The 19,639-nt window shown below is 51.0% G+C and overlaps 2 protein-coding genes across 3 annotated transcripts; both read right to left on the bottom strand.

The window, feature by feature from the left end:
- Positions 1-55: 55 nt before the first annotated feature.
- Positions 56-6,410, bottom strand: EIF6 (eukaryotic translation initiation factor 6). The gene is made up of 7 exons (XM_055345566.1): positions 6,268-6,410; positions 5,975-6,094; positions 5,754-5,839; positions 3,430-3,605; positions 2,703-2,879; positions 2,322-2,503; positions 56-336 (listed from the first exon to the last, which is right to left on the bottom strand). The coding sequence occupies exons 2-7, from the start codon at positions 6,079-6,081 to the stop codon at positions 327-329; spliced, it is 738 nt and encodes a 245-aa protein (XP_055201541.1). The 5' UTR covers positions 6,082-6,094; positions 6,268-6,410; the 3' UTR covers positions 56-326.
- A 1,087-nt stretch (positions 6,411-7,497) lies between these two features.
- Positions 7,498-14,208, bottom strand: FAM83C (family with sequence similarity 83 member C). Of its 2 annotated transcripts, XM_055345555.1 has the most exons (5): positions 13,472-14,208; positions 11,115-11,282; positions 10,774-10,898; positions 10,120-10,250; positions 7,498-9,957 (listed from the first exon to the last, which is right to left on the bottom strand). In XM_055345555.1, exons 1-5 carry the CDS (start codon positions 13,982-13,984, stop codon positions 8,810-8,812), a joined length of 2,085 nt encoding a protein of 694 aa, XP_055201530.1. In that variant the 5' UTR covers positions 13,985-14,208; the 3' UTR covers positions 7,498-8,809. The 2 variants fall into 2 exon arrangements, with proteins under 2 accessions (XP_055201530.1, XP_055201520.1); XM_055345545.1 differs by having other exon boundaries at positions 7,498-10,250.
- Between the last annotated feature and the right edge of the window lie 5,431 nt (positions 14,209-19,639).

Raw genomic sequence — 19,639 nt, 5'->3', positions numbered from 1 at the left:
CTACCTACTTTTCCCCAGAACAATGCTAGGGAAGGAGGGTTGACCAAACAACACATTCAAGAATAGCCAGAGGCAGCTGCCCTTTAATGGGGGTAGTGCAGGAAACAGAGCAGTCAGGAGCCTTTAAGGCCTGACAGCACAATATGGCAGATTTTTACAGTGACTGTAGGTTCAGGAGATGGGCACAGGTGAAGAGCTGGCATCCAGCCACTCAGTCACAGTGAGCTCTCTGCCAACTCCCTGCCAGCATCCAAAACAGATTGGGTGGGGCACAGAGGGATTCCAAGTCCAGCGCCAGGAGCCCACAGAACAGCATGGAAGGTGACTCAGGTGAGGCTAGAGAGAAGAAGGAACATTGTCAGTTGGTGCTTCTCAGAGCACACCTCACCCTTTATTCTTAAGATGCTTGCCTCCACCCTTACCCCTTTGTTCCAGCTCAGCCCCAAAGAGCCACACTCAGAGCCCCAGATTACGCTGCTTCCTTGAGTTACAATCCAGTGTAGAGCTCTCAGTACTTAAAAACTAAAAGTAACTCCTTCCCCACTCAATTCAGTAATTTAATCAAACTTACTGATCATAAACCAGAACCTCAGGTCAAGTCCAACAAACATCAGAGAAGGCAGTAAGGGGATTCAAAAAGAAGGGACATGCCCAGATCACAAATCCCCCAGTGGCAGGAATGGGACCAGGACATTCTTCCTGGAGGCAGTAATTATGTGTACAATTATAAAAGAGTATGTATTTCTAATCACCTATCCGACCCAGTCATTGTGAGCTCTCAAATCAATGGGTTCAAAACCAAAGGAGGCCAGTGAGTTTTGGCTCTTCTTTTCCAGTACGCAGTTCTTTACCTTATCTAACTGCATGAGCTAGGACACCAGAATGCTGACCTGTGCTAGGGACTGTGGGCAGTTCTGCCTGACTTTAAGAGCAGTTTCTGAAGCTTCACCATTAAATATGACATTTGCTATAGTTTTTTAGGAGGTACCAAATATGTTGCAGAAATTTTTCTGTTCTTAGCCTGCTAAGAGGTTTTTTGTTTTTTGTTTGTTATTTAATTAAATGACTGTGTACAAACTGTCTTCATTGCAAGCTATATTCCACAAGGACAGGGAGGGTATATTTTACTTATCATAACATCATGCCTGGTATAGATGTTCAAAACAAAGTTACTGAACAAATGAAAAAACTACTGGTACCGCTTTCCTATTCAGACCCTTTCAACTGCTCTCCCAATTCTGATTCCCCATCAGAATCACCCAGAGAAACTTATTAAAATAAACCACACATGGCTGGGTCTCACTCCAGACCTAGGCAATCACTAAGTGAGGAGAGATGCCAGGAATCTACATTAACAAGTATTGCAACACAGTCTAAAGGTCAAAATCAGAGCCCTACAGTCAAAACTTCTTGATGTGGGCATTCAGGGTCTTTGCCACTACAACAGTACAACATTTCCCCTTCAAACTCCCTAGACTTTCCCATCTCAGGGTCTGTCTGAAGGGCCTCCCCACTGCATCTCTGCATATTCAAATACTTACTCATTCCCCCAAGGCCCAGACTAAATGATCTGTCCTCCACAAAACCTTCCAGGATACCAGAGTGTCTCACTGGAGCTTCCTGAGCTACTTAGGGAACAGGGCTCAGTGCACATTAGGTAAATAAATGAATGAAAAACAGTAATTTTGCCCGTGTTAAGTACAGGGTCTGTTACTGGGTACTTGCTCTACTATGGGGTTTCTATCCTCATAAAGACTCCCTTGATCCTCGGGTGTGGCATGCCTTGACAAGAATAGAATCTTCAATGGGAAGGGTGAATATCCACACCTGCTGCTCCTCCAAAGGAGAAAGAGATTCCAGAGCCTCACACCTGACTCTCCAGAGTTAGGGCTGAAGAACCCACTTTTCTTTAATCCACAAAAATCCAGATGATTGTGATTTTGATGCAATCCCCACCCCCAACAAGTCCCTCGGGGTCCCCTCCTTCCCTCTGTAAACAGCCCCTTTCTGTCACAGGCTCTGGGCTGCCGGCTGGGGACAAGACACACAAGTAGACACAAACTACAAAACAATGTGGTGAGAAAATAAGATGGCCCAAAGGGAAGCTCTGCCCAGAGAGGGGACATTAAGCTGAATCTTCAAAGCTAGGGATGACCAGATTTTCTGGCGGTGCTTGCTGACCGTACCCCGTGACTGCTCAGCAGTGTGCGGGTGGGCCCTCCCATAGGAGGAAAACCTACCAGTATGAATGCACTGTGGCTCCCATTCCGGGTGGCATCTCCTTCCCCTACCCTCAAAAAGCAGAAGAGAGGTCCACACACCTGTCAATGAGGGAATCCCGCATGCTGGTAGCGATGGTGCTTGGCTGGGCTTCGTTCAGCTTGAAGACACTCTCCACCACTGACAGCTCTGTGCTGGTTGTGTCCAGGCCACAGAAGGCACACCAGTCATTCACCACCATCCCAGCGGCAATCACCTCGCTGCCTCGGTTCACAGTGCCTGCCTGCCAAGGGATGGCTCGGTGTGGATCATGGCACCAAAAACCAATGTCCTGCCACTCTCTCACAAGGACTCTCCCCAAAACCTGCTCCCTGACCTGCAGCCCCAACTGCAAATTGTGACAGGTAATAACTCAGATCCTTAACACTTGGGCAAAGGAGCTATCTCAACAGGAGACAGAGGTCAGAGAAAGGAATGCTTACCACAAGGGGAACCTGAAGAAGAGAGGACAGCTCGTCTTGGTCTTCAATTGAAGTCTTGGGATGTACCAGCCCTCCCTGATTGCTGAACACAGAGTAGCTGCCTACTAGCACCTGGTCAGCCACGGTCTGTCTAAAGACTTCCACCTTGAGCACGTCAGCCAGGATTTCTTCTGTTTCCTGTTAGCCAAAGGCACGGTACTCAGGACCCAGAACTTGCAGGTCAAGGAACCAGGGCCCTCCATGCCCAGAAGCACCCATGGCCTGGCTTCCTAAGCCCCTCACTCCTCTGCTATGTAGCTGCATATGGAAGCTTCTCACAGAAAAAGGAGGGAATATAGCTTGGAGCAGAGTAGAGACCAGCTACAGAGCCCCCTAATATCTGTGCATGCCCTGAGTACACAGGGGCTGGTCTCTACATCACTCTCTTCCCTTCAACCCACACTCAAGAGTTCAACTGTCAATTATCTCTCTGGCATTGGTTGCAGGACAGGATGGGTCCATCTTCCTGATTCTGAAGGATTAATACCCTCCTCAGCTTCTTTCTGGCACTGACCACACCATGGAAGGCCTCTATCATCACTATCCAATGAGTGCCTGAAATGCGAGAGCCCAAGTATAAAGACAAACCACAAGAGACACCCCTAAGTCCTGCCTGATAGGCAAGAACAGTGACTAACCATTGACTAGGCTGGACCTCTGAATCCTGGGCCAAATCGGGCTACCTTACCCTGTCCAGGTCTGGGTGGACCAAGGCCACATAGTCGTTGCACGTGGTAACATTGCCTAGGGCTGAGAGCCGCTCCTCCACCCGCCGGATCTGCACTGAGTCTGGGAGGCAGTTGCGAATGTGCTGCAGTTCCTGGTCGGTGGTATTGTTGGGCACCAGAAGGCCATGTCTATTCCCTACAGAGATCCAAATTAGGGGTGGGGCAAGGATGGACCACAAATATACATGATGCCTGCTGAACTCTGGGGGCTGAAGATACAATCCAGCCCAGTTAGCTTTCCCAGGAGCTTTAGGCCCAGACCCCGGCCCACCAACCTATTGATCCATGCAACACCCAGGGGGACCAGGAGTTTCACTGGGCAGGCCAGAGATAGCCCAAGAATCTATCCCACCATACCCCACCCACTTTGCCATCATCAACCAGGGGGAACGAGGACCAGCAAGAAAAATTCTTGGCATTGGTTGTATACTTTGCTACTTAAAAACTGAGGGACACCTGGGTGGCTCAGTGGTTGAGCGTCTGCCTTTAGCTCAGGGTGTGATCCCAGGGTCCCGGGATCGAGTCTGTATCAGGCTTCCCGGAGGGAGCCTGCTTCTCCATCTGCCTATGTCTCTGCCTCTCTCTCTGTATCTCTCATGAATAAACAAATAAAATCTTAAAAAAAAAAAAAATTCAAGTAACACTACACACCTCCCAGAATGGCTAAAATTTTAAAAAGAATGCCAATACTGAGTGTTGGTAAAACTATACAAACAACCAACAGGAGTATAAATTGGTCGACCACTTCAGATAATTATCTGATATCACCTACCATACAGAATATTCACATACCCTGTGACCAAACCATTCCTCTCCTAGGTATTATATATCCAATGGAAACATGTCCATATGTCACTGAAAGATATGGCAACACTATTCAGGATAGAACTGAAAACTACCCAAATGCCAACTGTCAACACAATGGATGAATAACTGTGGTATACTTCTACAAAGTGCAGTAAGAATGAACAAACTGGGCAGCCCAGGTGGCTCAGTGATTTAGCACTGCCTTCGGCCCAGGGCCCGATCCTGGAGACCCGGGATCGAGTCCCGTGTCGGGCTCACTGCAAGGAGCCTGCTTCTCCCTCTGCCTTTGTCTCTGCCTCTCTCTCTCTCAGGAATTTATAAAAAAAAAAAGAAGAAGAAGAAGAAAGAAGAAGAAGAAGAAAGAAGAAGAATGAACAAGAAGAAGAATGAACAAGAAGAAGAAGAAGGAATGAACAACAGGGGTGCCTGGGTGGCTCAGGAAGTTAGGCAAATGCCTTTGGCTTGGGTCATGATCTTGGAATCCTGGGATGGAGCCCCACATTGGGCTCCTGGCTCAGCAAGGAGTCTGCTTCTCCTTCTGACCCTCCGCACTCCTGTGCTCTTTCTCTCAAATGAAATCTTAAAAAAAAAAAAAAAAGAAAGAACTACAGTTATATTGTGACAATAACTAAACCTTTGCCTACCTCTGCAAGAACATAACTCTGAACTTTTGAACTCTCAGTTACACACATCATAAAAAAAACAAAAAACAAAAAACAAAAAAAACCACCAAGCAGAAAGTCCAAAGGTCATGATAAGGGACCAGAGTGTTACTCAGAGGCAAAGGTCATCAGGCTTTGATAAAAATAAAAACAAACTCTTATATGACCCCACAATGAGCAGAACTAGCCAGAAGGAGTGACAGGTGACAATAAGGAAATAAGGAGTGACAGTGAGACTGATCCAGCTCAAAGAAAGGACCAATGGCCAGAGTCAACAGTGATGAGACGGTGGGGAATAGGATAGGGATGCCACACAGAGAAATGGTAATGAGAATTTAAGATTTAAATGGATAGCTGAAATTCTAGGATGACCCAGAATTTTAGCTTGTCATTTTGTAGTTGCAGAACTGGATCCTCAGAAAGAGGAAGCAACTTGCCCAGAGTCAATGGCAAGGGAGAAATGACATTTCAGTGTTCCCTCAAACTAGGTGTGGAACCTGGTGAGTCACTTGGGTTCTTTGAATCTTAGCTTCATCATTAGTCAGATTAGGCAATAATGCCTACCTGCCAGGGTCTTCGTGAAGAAGGAGAGAAATCAAGTGTAAGAGTGAAAGCACTTAATGTTGTTATTCTATGATCCAGAAGCCATCTCCAGTGATGGTCCCTCATCTGCTAGCACTTAAACTGCGTCTGGCCCAGGTCTGGGGGATTCTCTAGTCTCTGGAGATAGTGAATGAAAACCTGGAAATCAAAGGGTCACTCGGGGTCCCCTCCGAGGCTACAATAAAGACCCTCGTGGGCTCCACTCGTCTTACCCACACACATGCGCCCGATGATGCGGCAGCCGGCAATGGACGCGTGCACCACGGGGATGGTATCGGCGAGCTCACCCTCGAACACACTGTAGGGACATGGACTCAGCGGTCACGGGGCTGGGGGGCGTGAGCCCGCACTCTGCCAGAGCCCCCGACTCCCAGCAACCTCCCTCCCATCCAGCCACCCCGCTGGCCCGCGGGTCCCGGCGCTCCCGTCGCACCTGTAGAAGTTCTCTGACCCTCCGATGGCCACTAGGCAGTAGGTGTTGGTGAGTTTGGCAAAGCAGCCGATTTCACAGTTGTTCTCGAAAGACGCTCGGACCGCCATGAGGCCTAAGGGGCTGCGGGACCGGGAGTTCAGGGCCCGCGGATCCTCTCCCCGCCCCGGATCCGGGTTCCCCGGCCTCGGCCCCTTCGGCCCCGCTGCGACCACGCCCCTCTGGGCCCCTCAAACCTCGGGTCCCGCCCACTGGGCCCTTCTGGGCTCTGTAGCCCCGAATCCTCCGGCCCCTACCACTCGCGACGCGGGGAGCCGGGGCCCGTCCCTTCCGGCGTCCCTCCACACCGGCTCGCCAGTCGACCGCAGCCCCCGCACGCGGCTACAGCTTCGGCTCGGGCCTGAGCAGGCTTCCGTTTCCGCCTCCGCCCAGGGAGACTTCCGGGAGAGCTCGGCGCACCCGGCCACGCAGGCGGCCACCGTAGCCCCACCCCCTAGGAGGACTCGAAGGTCTCGAGTGGTCCGGTCGGGACCCCACCTTGGCCCCGCCCCAAGCACGCTCTTCATTCATCCATCCCTCGGTTCATTCGTTCATTCATTCGGGAGCTTTTTCGGAGACACAACTGACCGAGACCTGTGGCTGGTCGGATGCGAGGCGTAAGAGAGGAGGAGCCAGGGATGTCTGGCAGATACCTGACGAGTGGATGATGGAGGTATCTGTTGAAGTAAAGGCTAAGAGGAAGGGCAGGGGTGAGGACGGTGACGTGCCTAGTGTGAGGTGCGAGACAGACGTCGAGGCCAGATCTAGAGCCCAGGGGACAGTAAAGGGCTGATATTTGGGGCCGAAGCCTGGGGTGGATGAGGTCACCCGTGGAGGTGTCTAGTGGGGAGAAATGAGACCAGGACAAAGGCTGGAGAAGGAGGCGTGGCCCTTGAAGTAGAAGAAACCAGGCTGAAGAAGGTATTGAAGAGAGGGGAGGACGGATGAAACCGGGTCTTAGGGAGAGGCCAGATGGACAATGGTGTGTTGCCCCTTGCATGTGCTTGATCACATGCAGCACTTTCTGCCCCCAAGATAAATGGTGGCAGTCAAGGGACCTGCTCTCATCGATGAGATGAACTTGATCTACATTTTGTATCCACAAAATGCCCCAGGGCCTCTTAGAAAGTCACAATGGGGCAGCCCCTGTGGCTTAGCGGTTTAGCGCCGCCTTCAGCCCGGGGTGTGATCCCAGAGACACCGGATCGAGTCCCTGCATGGAGCCTGCTTCTCCCTCTGCCTGTGTCTCTGTCTGTGTGTGTGTGTGTGTGTGTGTCTCTCAATAATAAATAAATTTTAAAAAACTTTTTTAAAAAGTCACAATGAAGATAGAGGGGTCCTGGAGCCCTTGTCCTTCCCCTAGCCCTTCCGCAGCCATCCACTCTCCCTCAGGGAGCCCTCCATAATTGGACCAAATGGTGCCTTTACCCCGCCCTCAACATGCAGCTTCAAAACTCCACCTTTTTCAGCACACACCAGGCTGCTGCTAGGTCACAGCATGTCTGCCTTTATTGATTTGTACCGTGTAGATTGTCCCAGGCAGGTGATGAGCTCAGGAAAAGAACATACAACCTGTCAGAGCCTGTGCTTCTAGGGACACTCAGCAAAATGATGATGAGTGTGTGTGCGTGTGCACGCATGCATGTGCACGTGTCAGAGTCTGAGTATCCATGCGCTCTACATCATCCCCAGTTCATCTCAGATCCCCTCCTCCAGTCCTCTCCCTGGCCTCTTTTCATCTGCTTCCATATGCCAGGAATTCCTCTTCTCCATCTGTCCAATCCTCCCCATCCTTCAAGGCCTGCCTCAAAAGCTGCTCACCACTTTGAAACTGCTCACCACTCCACCACCACCACCACTCTCTGCCCTTCTCTACCACCCTGTCGCTATTAGCCTCTATTTAGATACAGTTCTATCTTGACTGCCAATGGTTTATGCTTTTAATCCTTGTCTCCCAGGGACTGCGCCTGATTCACTTATCAGTCCTGTGGTGTGCTCAGTACAGGGCCAGGTACACAGCTAACATCAAAGAAGACACTGGTTGGTGTGTGCATGCCTCTGTGTGTATGTGTGTGGTTATATACATATTTATTGTTTGCGTATCCTGAGGGGTCTACAGTGTGCACTGAATGCATATATGTTGTGTAGCCATTCATTTAGTCATATAACATTTATTGAGTATAACTAGAATTCTGAGTGTTTGGGTTTATCACACGGACTTTTGTGTACTTAGTGTGTGTCTGTGAGTGTGAACCCTGTCAGTGTATTGTGTAGGCATTTGGGGCATCTCTGTGGTGTATTTTGTGTACATGGGGACATGTGAACTGTTGATAATGGTGTGCAAAAACACAATCTTAAGAGTCAAAGACATGGGTTTGGGCCCTGGCTCTGCCATTGACTTGGATTTGATCCCAAGCAAGTCATCAAACTCTCTGGGCCTCAGCTTCCACATTTATAAAATAGAAAATATAATACCTGTGACCTTAGAAATGTCTACCTAATAGAGGTCTATCTTGTAAGATGTTGTGAGGATGAAGGATGAGAATCAGCCAGTGTGAAGTGCCCAGCACATTGGCAAATGGCAAATACTGTGGGTTCCATCTGTGTGTGTGTGTGTGTGTGTGTGTGTGCAGGTGTGTTCATAAGCAAGACTCCTGAGCCCCATGAATGTCTAATATGGGCTTCTAGACACTAAATGCTCCCTATGCAGCCCCTGTTTGAACACCCTAGAGTCTGGAACCTCAGTAAACCTAGAGTCCAAGTAGATGGAAGAAGGATATGTCCCTGCTGGGAGCAGGACTAGGACTCAAAGCGGCTTCGGAGCAGCTTGAACTTGGATTTGTTGTACTTAGTGATGAGGTCCAGTTTGCTGTGGCCCAGGGTCAGCCGCTTCTCATCCCCAAATGGGCCATTGTTACTGCCATTGTGATGTCCACCTGTGGGGCCCTCAGGGAGGCCAGGCTCAGGTCTTTGCCTAGTGCCCTGCAACTGATGATACTTGGTGATGAGGTCCAGCTTGCTGTGGCCCAAGGTCAGCCGCTTCTCATCCCCAGAGCCTACTCCAGCCTTTCGAGCAGGACTTGGTATGGGGAGACCACTGGGCCCAGGCCCCTCACCTCGGAATGGGCCAAACTTTGTGATGAGGTCCAGCTGGCTGTGGCCCAGGGTCCGTCGTTGCTCATCTTGACCCTGCTTGCCAGCCCTAGCTGAGGAGTTGGCTCCAGGGGATGCTCTGGAACCCCCAGCCTTGGGGTACTGTACCAGGAGGTCCATTTGGCCATGACCGTGATTTGAGGACAGCCTCTTATCCTCTGGAGTTTGATTGCCAGGTCTGGGGGAACCTGACTCAGGGATACTCCCAGCACCCTGGGACTGGGGCAGGAGATCCAGCTGGTTGTGTCTCTGGTTTGGGGACAACCTCCTGTCCTCTGGGGCCTGCTCTCTAGGCCAGAGGGAGTCTGAGTTGGGGTTAACCCCAGAATCAGGGTCTCCAGCTTCTCTGGCTCTGGGGAAAGGGACAAGGAGATCCAATTGGCTATGGCTCTGACTCAGAGACACCTTCTTCTCCTGCACTGTCTCCAGGGTTGTGCTAGGTACCCAGCGACCTCGTTGCGGGTTAGACTCCTGGCTTCCCAGGAGCCCATTCTCTGGGACCCGGGACAGGGTGGCAACACCCTGGGGGAAGGGGAGGAGAGGGCGTTGGCGAGCAAGCAGAGGTGACCCCACTGCTAGGGTCAAGGGGCTGTGACCATTGTGGTTGAGAGCAGGAGAGGACTGTGACCATGGGGATGCCCCCAGCTTGCCTAGATTGGACCTGTAGGGCCCCAGTAGGGAGGCATGCTTCGGGTCTGACAGCTGGCGTTGCAGAGAGGTCTGGCCACTGGCCTCAAGGCGGGCAGGGTTCAGGGATGAGGACCCCCTACCCGTATCACTGAGGCCACTACCACCTGGTGGAGCGAGATAAGAAGAGTGGCCCATTAGAGGTGAGCGTTTGATGCTGCTGAGGCTGATGCTGGAGGGTGAGGATGAGGGGGGGCTTGGCACACTGGGCCCAAATCCCAAGGCCACTGGAGGAGGACACAGTACCCTAGGAGATACAAGATCCTCACCACCACAGAAGCCCTCCACAGGCCGAGACTCGGCATACAGACAGCGGAACTCCCGGTCAAAGTCTTCCACGATGCGGCCCCTTAGCTGCAGCACCATGCTAGTGTGGGCCTGGCTGCAAAGCCAGGTGAAGCTGGGGGCAGAGGGTCAGGGTCAGAAGGCAAAGTGCAGGACCCTGGGACTATTCAGAGGTCACAACCACGGAAGCATACCAAGACAACTCCACCACCATGAGGACCCAAGTGAGGGGGGTGCGGGGCGGGGGGGGGGGGGGCAGTGGAGAGCCCTGACTTCAGAGTCTGTGCTTGTCCAAGCTCAGCTCAGAGGACTTGGGTCCATGGTTTCCCATCTCAGGGCTTCAACTTGCCCATCTATAAAGTGGACCGGGGGCAAGATTCCCCGAAGTCCCCCAAGTTCTCAGGTGCCATAGGCATTTTCTATGCCAAAGGCATTAAAGCAATCCTTCCACAGAACTCCTCCAGGGCCCTGCCTGGGGCTGTCTTGTTTCCCACTCTATCCCTTGAGCCCTGCAGTGCCTGGCATGTGGCAGGTGCTCAGTCCCTGTTGGAAGGGATGGGTGGATGGAGGCAAGTTCAAGCTGCCAGATCCCAGGTGCCCTCACCAGCTGGTGGCAGCCCCCTGTCCCACATGCTCACCTGTAGTTGCCTGCCACCACCTGCTCGCAGTCGATGACAACAAACTTCTCCAGGGCTTGCCCTGTGAAGCGGCGGCCTGCCTTGCTGCAGTACGTGTCCCCACACGTGCTCCGCACACGCATATTCTGGGCCAAGGAGAAAGGGAAGTTGGGTAGTGACCTTGAGAGAATGGGGCTCAAGCCATGTCCAAATCCCATGCAGTCTCTAACTTTGTTAAACAGCTAACGGAACTCAGCTGCCCACTCCCATCGACCCCCAATGCTTCCTGGGCACCTAACTGACTCTTCTGCCCTCCCTGATCCCTGCCCCACTCCCTTGTTACTGCCCCATCCCTCACTAACCGGCAAGTGTCCCCCATTGAGGTCCATCTTGTAGCACATCTCCAGGAAGTGCCTTAGGTGCTCCTGAGCCAGAAGCAGGTAGACGGGGACACCACGCCGGCTCGAGGCCTCCATGAGGTCACACAGAAGCTCCATGTCAGTGAATACATCCATCACCACAGCTACCACCTGGGGGATGTAGGGGAAACTCAGCCCTGCCCGGGATATTGCCCAGGGGTAGGAGCTGGGGTCCCAGTAAAAGAGACCTGGGCTTAAAATCGGAAGGCTGGAGCCTATAAGAACATCTGGACTGGAAGGGCTTTTAGCAATAACCTAGCTCAGGGGTTCTTAATTTAGACACAGGGAGATTCCACTGTCTTGAACACCCAGAATATGTTTGAAAGTTTCAGTGTGCATATTTTTGAGGACAGAGTGTTTATCTGTCATGAGCTTCTCAAAGATATCTGTGGATAGACTGAGGCCCAGGGTGGGAAGGGAGTCAGAGCAGAAGCCAGACCCCGATTCCCAGCACAGGCCCTCATACTCTCCCTCTAGCTCCAGTCCTACTCTGTCAGAGGTTCCTTCCTCAAGAATTGGAGCTACAAGCCAGTTATTGGGATCCTCAAACCCTCTGCTAGACCTGCCTCAGTTTCCCTGTGAAGCTGCAGAGGTCTGGTGTGGTATCTTATACCCACAGACTCCCTCACTTCCATCCACGACAGGTGGAACCCAGTTTTCTGCTCAGTTGTGGGCTGGGGCTTGTGGTCTCCTCATATAATGGGCTGCCTCAGAGAAGCCCTGAAAAACTCCTCCCACCGTCAAGCCCCCAACTGCTCCTTCTTTCCATTGCATATATGTGTTGTAAGAACCGCCTCTCCTTATACAGGCTGAGAGGCAAGAGGTACAAGGCAAAGCACTCCAGTTCTGGAGCCAGACAGAATGGGGTTCGAATCTGCACTCTGCTACTTCCTAGTGATGTGGCCCAGGGCGAGTGGCTTTACCTCTGCGGGCCTCAATCTCTTCATCTGTTAAATGAGGACAATGATACCTATATTTCCTCATTCTGTGATTAGATGTGAAAATACTCAACACACGACAGGCACTCAATAAATGTTCCTTTCCTCCTGCCTGCTTAACAAACAAGGATATTGGCTCACAGGAAAAGGAAGCACTTCCCAAGGTCACTCTGAGAGTCAGTGACAGCCCAGAGTGGAAGCATGGCTCCTGGCCCAGGGGGTGGGGGTGGGGACTAGATGGGAATAAGGAGGCAAAGTGCAGGTATAGTATAGTGGAGGATGCCCTATTCCTTGGCACAGGCCTGGCCAGGAACAGGGGGAACAAGGTCAGGCAGGAAACATCAAAGGGGCAGGAGTGATGACAGCAGCCACCTCACTAATAACCCCATTCCCAGTGCCAATCAGGCCTGGCCCTCCCCTGCCTGGGGCACAGGCAGGTTTACCAGGGAGGCTCTGGAGGTACCCGTGAGATCGCAGCATGCTGGCTCCTGATCTCTGCAGCAGGCACCCTCTGGGTTGCTCTCCCAGACAAAGACACTGAGTCTAACTCACCTCAAATCCTTCCTGGGGTCATCTGATCCATACCCTGCCTCTTGAGTCAGAGATCAGGGTTCAGGAACAGAGCTGTGTTAGTCTGTGGCTGGAGACTTCCCAGGTACTGACCACCTGTACCAGCTCTCCTGCGTCTCTTTCTCCTGAGCCCATGCTCCCCATCCTTGAGCCCAGAAGCCTCCATTCCCCTTCCCTTTGGTGCAAAACTAAAAGCCCAGCCCTCAAATGCCATGCTGAGCCCAGGCACCAGTGCCCTTTTCCTGCTTCAGGCCCAGCTGGAGATGCAGTAGGCAAGGGGTGGGGTGCAGCTGGGAACATGCACCAGGAGGCAGGGCCGAACATGCACCCAGCCCTGAGTCAGGGCCCCTTTTCTCTCCCCCTGAGCTCTATTTCACCTACTGACTGGACATACCTGAGCAAGTTCTAGCCTCTCTCTGGCCTCAGTTTCCTCCCCTGCAAGTCAAGGAACTGACTCAAATGTTCACCAAGGTTGGAGTTCTTAGTCTGGGATCATAAACCTTTTTGAGAATCTGATGAAGGCCATAGAACCCTCTCCCAAGAAAGATGCTGAAGATCCTTCCCTGCCATATGCACAATTTTGCATGCATTTCTGTGGTGTTTGTAGACTAACGTTCTTGAGTGTCAAGGGGTTACCAAGGTAAATAAAACACACACCTACCCTCCAGGGCAGAGGTTCTACTCCCAATGCTGCCCCTAAACTGCTGTATGGCCTTGGGTTGTTCCCCTTCCCTCCATGGGCTTCAGTTTCCACATCTGTGAAATGAATGCCTGAAGAGATAAAGTCCTTACCGTGCGGGCCTGGCTGAAGAGAAAACGCAGAAGGTCCTTGATGTTCTTGGCCTTGTCCCGCTGGAAGTGGACAACAGCCTGGGTGGGGCTGAAGCCCGTGGCCTGTGGAACCTCAGGCCAGCCCAAGTCCAGGTCTGGGGGCTCTATGTCGGAGGCCATGGGAAAGTAAGTGCCTGAAGTGACTTCAGAGAGCAGGCTGAGGCGGTCAGGCCCTGAGGCATCCAATCCCTGGGCCTCATTGAGCTCAGGGCTCCCATGCACATGGCTGGTCATGTAGTCCACATCCAGAGCACTCAGGAAGGGCAGCTCCTGCTCCTCAGAGATGACCTGCAAGTAGGCAGCTTTGCCCCGCTCCAGGAGGGCATCAGCTGCCAGCCTAGCAGCCTCACTGTGCTGGAGTACCAATGGTGAGGCCTCCCGCCACCATGGCCTCTTTAGCTCCTCCACCCGGCCCCTCAGGGGTCCTGCCATGCCCTGGGCTCCCAAGTCCCCCGGCCCTAGGCTTCCAAACATGCCTGCCCACCTGGCTGTCCTCACCCTCCCGCAGGCTCCATGGCCTGCATAGGGTTGGCTGCAGTAAGAGAGACACCAGTAGAACCACCGTCTGCCTGCCTACCGGCCCTGAATGTGCCAGGGCCCCCAACCTGTTGCCACCCTAAGTCAGAGCCATGCTCCGCCCCATTGCCCCTGGCCTCTAGAACTTGTCAGGTCAGCCTCACCTGTCTGCCTGCTGTTGAGACTCGCCCGCCCAGGGAAATGGTGGTGCTAGGCCCTTAGCACACACTCTTGCCCCCACCCCCCACCCTGCCCCACCCCAGCATCACCTGCCCCATCCCCACCAGGCTTGGAACAAGTTCCCTCCAAACCCTGACCTTCCAGAGCCCCCATGGAGGTTGGCTTATGGTCCAGAGGGACCCAGGCCTGCTCAGGGACACAAATGCACACACACACACACACACACACACACAAGTATGCACACACATATACACCAGAGTGGATAAATGACTCAAGACATGGGAGATAAAGATGTGAAAACACAAGCAGACAGGCTGACATACTGACAGTTGACACATAGACATAGAGCATAGGCTGACATATGCAGACCACACATTTTGATTAAATTCATGTAAGCAGATTCAAATGCTAATTCAGAGACTAACCATAACCCCAAACCATGGTGGATATCACAAACCTTGGCACAACCTGCACACAGGCCCTAAGTAAGAACTCAACAGAGTGTCACACAGAACTGTCAAGGACATCATCACCTATCTGACCCCATCTGGGCCTCTCTGCTCCCATAGTGGCTCTGCCACTCTCTACCTCCATAACTGTGACACAGTTCCCTGCCCAAGCCCCACCCTGGCTCTGAGCCCATCCTCCAAGGATCTAGAGCAGTGGCTTTCACCCTAGGCCCCGAGAATAGCCGGGAAGAGTTAAAATGCAGATCTCCAGGCTCCACGTATCTGAGATTCAAATCCAGAAATCTGAGTAGGTTTCTGGACCCTGCTTTTTATACATACCCCAGTGCACAGGGGGCAGTGGGCCAAGGCCCACCCCGGAGAAATGCTGTTCCAGATAGCTATGTTTCTAACACCTTCAACTCCAGGGAAGCTCTTGGCCTTGTGTGGGCCACACCGCAGCCTTCCTCCCCAACTCAGGGGCTGAGTATTAAATGTTAGTAAGAAAGGTTTCAGAGGATGTAGGGGCCACACTGCAAGGTCAGAAGGCAAAAAGAGCAGGCAGGTTTCTGTTCTTTGCCCCCAAGAAAGGCCACAGTTGCAAAGTACTCAGTAGCATAAGTAAAAGCATTTCTTCTGGAGAAGAGAGGTCAGCGGATGGCAGTTAGTTAGGGAGGCAGGCCAGGTAGAAGTGGTCACAATGGTGCACAGTGCCAGCTCAAGGTGTCCCCCTTCTAAGGAAAAACGAGCTCTGATAAGGATGGCCTGGAGAGCAGGAGACCAAAGACCATGTCTCACAACCTTGTATCATACTGATTGCACTTGCTTTATCTGGTCTGTGATCATGTTCAGACCAAACACAGGTCCTATGTCCACAGAGCTTCACACAGGGCCTAACACATTTATGGCAGGGGGCAGAGGGATTTAGGGGTTCCCATGTTGAGCTGGGTCCTGGGACCAAAGATGAATGGGCTGGTGCTTTGTCTTTGAGGAGCCTAGAAGTGAGGAGTCCGGGGGTCAGGGTAAGGCCAAAAGGTGAAATGCTGGGCCATTCTATTGCATTCCAGGGGCAGGGGCAGAAATTAGAACACTGGGTACTCTAAAGAGGCCCTTCCCTAGGGGAGGGGAGGCTGCATGAGGGGCAGGAGGTTGAATAAGCAGACCCAGACTGTGGGAGGGTAATGAGCTGTGGGGATATCCAAGGAGGCAGGGCCTTCATTAGGGCCTTATCTCCAGATTTGTTTAGCAGGAGAACCAGGGCCTTATCTGGGTTGGAGATGTGCTCCTGGGAGGGGAGGCAGCATGTTTCCTGCGTTGTTGTGTTCCTGTTTATCCCTCAGTATTTACACATCTATCTGATGATATATATTTTCGGCTATCTTTTTAAAAATCATTTTTAATTGTGGCAAAATACATATAAAGTTTACCATCTTAACCATTTTTAAGTATACAGTTCAGTATAATTAAGTACATTCATATTGTTGTGCAACAATCACCACCATCCATCTCCAGAACTTTTTCATCTTCCTCAGTCGAAACTCTGTACCCTTAATTAAACAACAGCTCTCCCCCAGCCTCTTGTAACCACCACTCTACTTTCTGACTCTATAAATATGACCACTCTAAGCATCTCATGTAAGTGGAATCAAACAGTATTCATCTTTTAATGACTAACATATTTTACTTAGCACAGTGTCCTCCAGGTTCATCCATGTGGGAGCATGAGTCAGAATTTCCTTCCTTTTTAAGGCTGAATATTCTATTGTGTGTATATACCTCATTGCTTATCCATTCTTCCACTAATGGACACCTGGGTTGTTTCCACTTTTTGGCTATTGTGAATAATGCTGCTTAAACAGGAGTGTACAAATTTGGCTCTAGATTTTTTTATATTTCTCTCCATGCCCACTTTGTATTAGATTCTCTAAGATTTTTTTAAAAGATTTATTTATTTATTTATTTATTTATTTATTTATTTATTTATTTATTTATTTATTCATGAGAACCACACACAGAGAGAGAGAGAGGCAGAGACACAGGCAGAGGGAGAAGCAGGCTCCATGCAAGGAGCCTGATGTGGGACTTGATCCCGGGTCTCCAGGATCACACCCTGGGCTGCAGGCGGTGCTAAACTGCTGCACCACTGGGGCTGCCCAGATTCTCTAAGATTTTATTTGAGAGAGAGCACACATAGGGGGAAAGGACAAAGAGAGAGGGACAAGCAGACGCCTCACTGAGCAGAGAGCCTGATGCGGGGCTTGATCCTAGGACCCCAGGATCATGACCTGAGCTGAGGGCAGACACTTAACCAACTGAGCTACCCAGGTGCCCCCTTTTTTAAATAAGTTCTACACCAGTGTGGGACTTGAACTCACAACCCTGAGATCAGGAATCGCATGCTCTACCAACTGAGTTAGCCAGGCACTTCTAGATTCTATTTTTAGAAGAAAACAACACTGAATACTAGTAATTTCATATGGCTCAACTCAATGTACCTACACATGCCCATGCAGAACTACCTGTGCATGTATGTACATGAACATACTATCTGTGATGTTTGTATGTCTGCCTGGCTGTCTAAATAATCCTATATCAGTGTATGCTTACCAAAGTATGCATGTGTCTAGGTATACTTGTGTGCATGTCTGGGTACAGATCTATTTGTGTGCATGAGTGTCTGGGCAGCCTCGGAAGTCTTTGACCTTAACTCTGGAGTGCAGTACTGGGTGTGTATACAAGGAGATCAACTGAGGAAGCAGGGATGGGCAGACTGAACTGAAGTGGAAAAGGCTCTAAGGTATCCCTGATGTCCTGATCACAAAAGTGTGTAAATCAAATCAAATTCCCCAGGTTGCAAGACTGGCTGCTGCTTCTATGGGCTGAACGGTAAAGGGCAATGCAAGGCCAATACAAACAACCGATGTATCCTGGCCTTGGGGCTGGGCCTAGGGGTGGAGACCCAGTGCGATATGAGCCATACAGATAGCAAAGCCCAGCCCCTCACTGCAGTGTGTTGGCACAGGCCCCTTAATAAGTGTTATTAAAAGGAATAAAGATGTCATGTCCAGGAGATGTGTCAGCGCCTGCTGGGCATCATTCTGCCATCCTGGGGGGGCACTTAGCCCTGTCTGTTGTCTCTTATAAGCCAAGTGGTACCTGGGCAGGTGACTGTCATGTGGGGACAGTAGGAGCAAAGGTTGAGCTGCAGCCCTTCAGTTGCAGGCTGCTCTGATGCCAACACTGCCACACACCTTTTATGTGGCACTTCTGGGTCAGGGGAGACAATACTCCTGTGAGGAGCAGCCAGGGGTAGTAGGAGAGCCAGGGTATACCCAATCCTTTAAATCAAGGTGAAGTGACATATGAGCTAGAGACACTGGAAGAAGCAGTGAATGTTCCCAGGGCTGGCAATCAAAGGATGAGAAAGACTTGCGGGTGTGCAAAATGGCAAGCAGGGTATTCCCAGCGGGAGGACTAGAGGGCTGAGGCTGTGATTATCGAAGGAAGATGGGGGCTGTGGCGCAGAGGAAGAACTGGTGGAAACGCCATCTGGAGCCACACTGGAGAGGGCCTTGCTAAGTTGCTGGTTCTCGTTGTACGGACGACAGCACAAGGTTGGCAAGATTCCTAGAGCAGTGTTTTAGGGTAACTTAGGAAGCAGCCCTCCCCCCACCTCCCAGGGGGAGAGGCCCAAAGCACTAGACTCCTAGAAACAACCCAGATGGGTGTGGTTCACTGTTCTTGAGCACCCACACAGGCCTTCAGGAGGTCCCACTGGCTCTGCGACTTAATGGGTAAATTCAACAGTCAAGTCACAGTGGCTTAATCTGTAAAATGGGACCAACATCATTTCCTTCACCAGGTTTTTATAAGGAATAAATGGGCTATTCTATGGCAAGTGCCTGACTGAGAGGAACAGTAGTTTAGTACATGCTGGATTCTAGAGCTTTCTCAAGCACAAAAGGGCAGGGGCTCGGTGACACTGAAGACAAATGAACCAGCAACAAGGGAAGCTCTCCCCAGTCAGTCTTGGGCCCTTTCTAGACCAAAGGCTGGCCCTGAATGTGAACATGGCCCTCCGGTTGTGTCAGTGGACTGTGGCTCTGAGATTTGGCCTCTTATTACAGCTCATAGGAGGCAACGGCCTCTCCTCACCTCCACACACAGGTGAGCCTTCTGGCAGGCAGACCACAAGAATGAGAATTTGAGCATTCTATTTTGGAAAGCTGGCTGTGTATCTGGGGTGTAGACTGCAGACACTGTGATGATGGGTTTTCCCTTCACTCAACCTCCCTTCTACCCATTCATCCACCTCATTCCATCTAATGGTGGGAGATTTGTCCTCACTAATGTTTCCATACAGGAAAGGAATTCCCACTCTACTTTCCTTGAGGGTGAAATGTGAGACCACCCCCCTCTTTTCTCTTCACTCACCCTTCCTTTCCAAGGGAGGAGGCTTGTCTGATTGGTGGCTTAGAAGGAGCTGGGCTGAATCTTTCCACCGACCCCCCTCTCTTTTTTGGTTCTGTTGTAGCAAAGGTAGCATATTCTTCATTGATCTACATGGTAAACTTCCAGATGAAGTTCTGCCCCTGTACCAGGGAGTGAGAGGTCTGCTCTTTTTGGGGGTGGAGGTGAGCATGGTTAATTTTAGGAGATTATTTTTTTTTAAGATTTATTTATTCATTTTAGAGAAAGCGCATATGCACAAGAGCCAGGGGAAGGACAGATAGAGTAAGGAGAGAAGCAGACTCCTAGCTGAGTGTGGAGCCTTATGTGGGCTCAATCGCGCAATCCCGAGATCGTGACCTGAGCTGAAATCAAGTCAGATGCTCAACTGACTGAGCCACCCAGGTGCCCCACATTTTAGATCATTAACAAGCACATTTGGCCACATTCTCTAATCAGCTTTGTCAGAAATACTGGTAAAACCACTTTTTCATGTCTGTCTTTTATGTCTTATTTCTCAATTTATTTTGAACTGAGA

The sequence above is a fragment of the Nyctereutes procyonoides genome, unplaced genomic scaffold (genome assembly GCF_905146905.1).
Source record: "Nyctereutes procyonoides isolate TBG_1078 unplaced genomic scaffold, NYPRO_anot_genome, whole genome shotgun sequence".
NCBI classification, from domain to species: Eukaryota; Metazoa; Chordata; class Mammalia; order Carnivora; family Canidae; genus Nyctereutes; species Nyctereutes procyonoides.
This window is presented reverse-complemented; position numbering and strand designations above follow the sequence as displayed.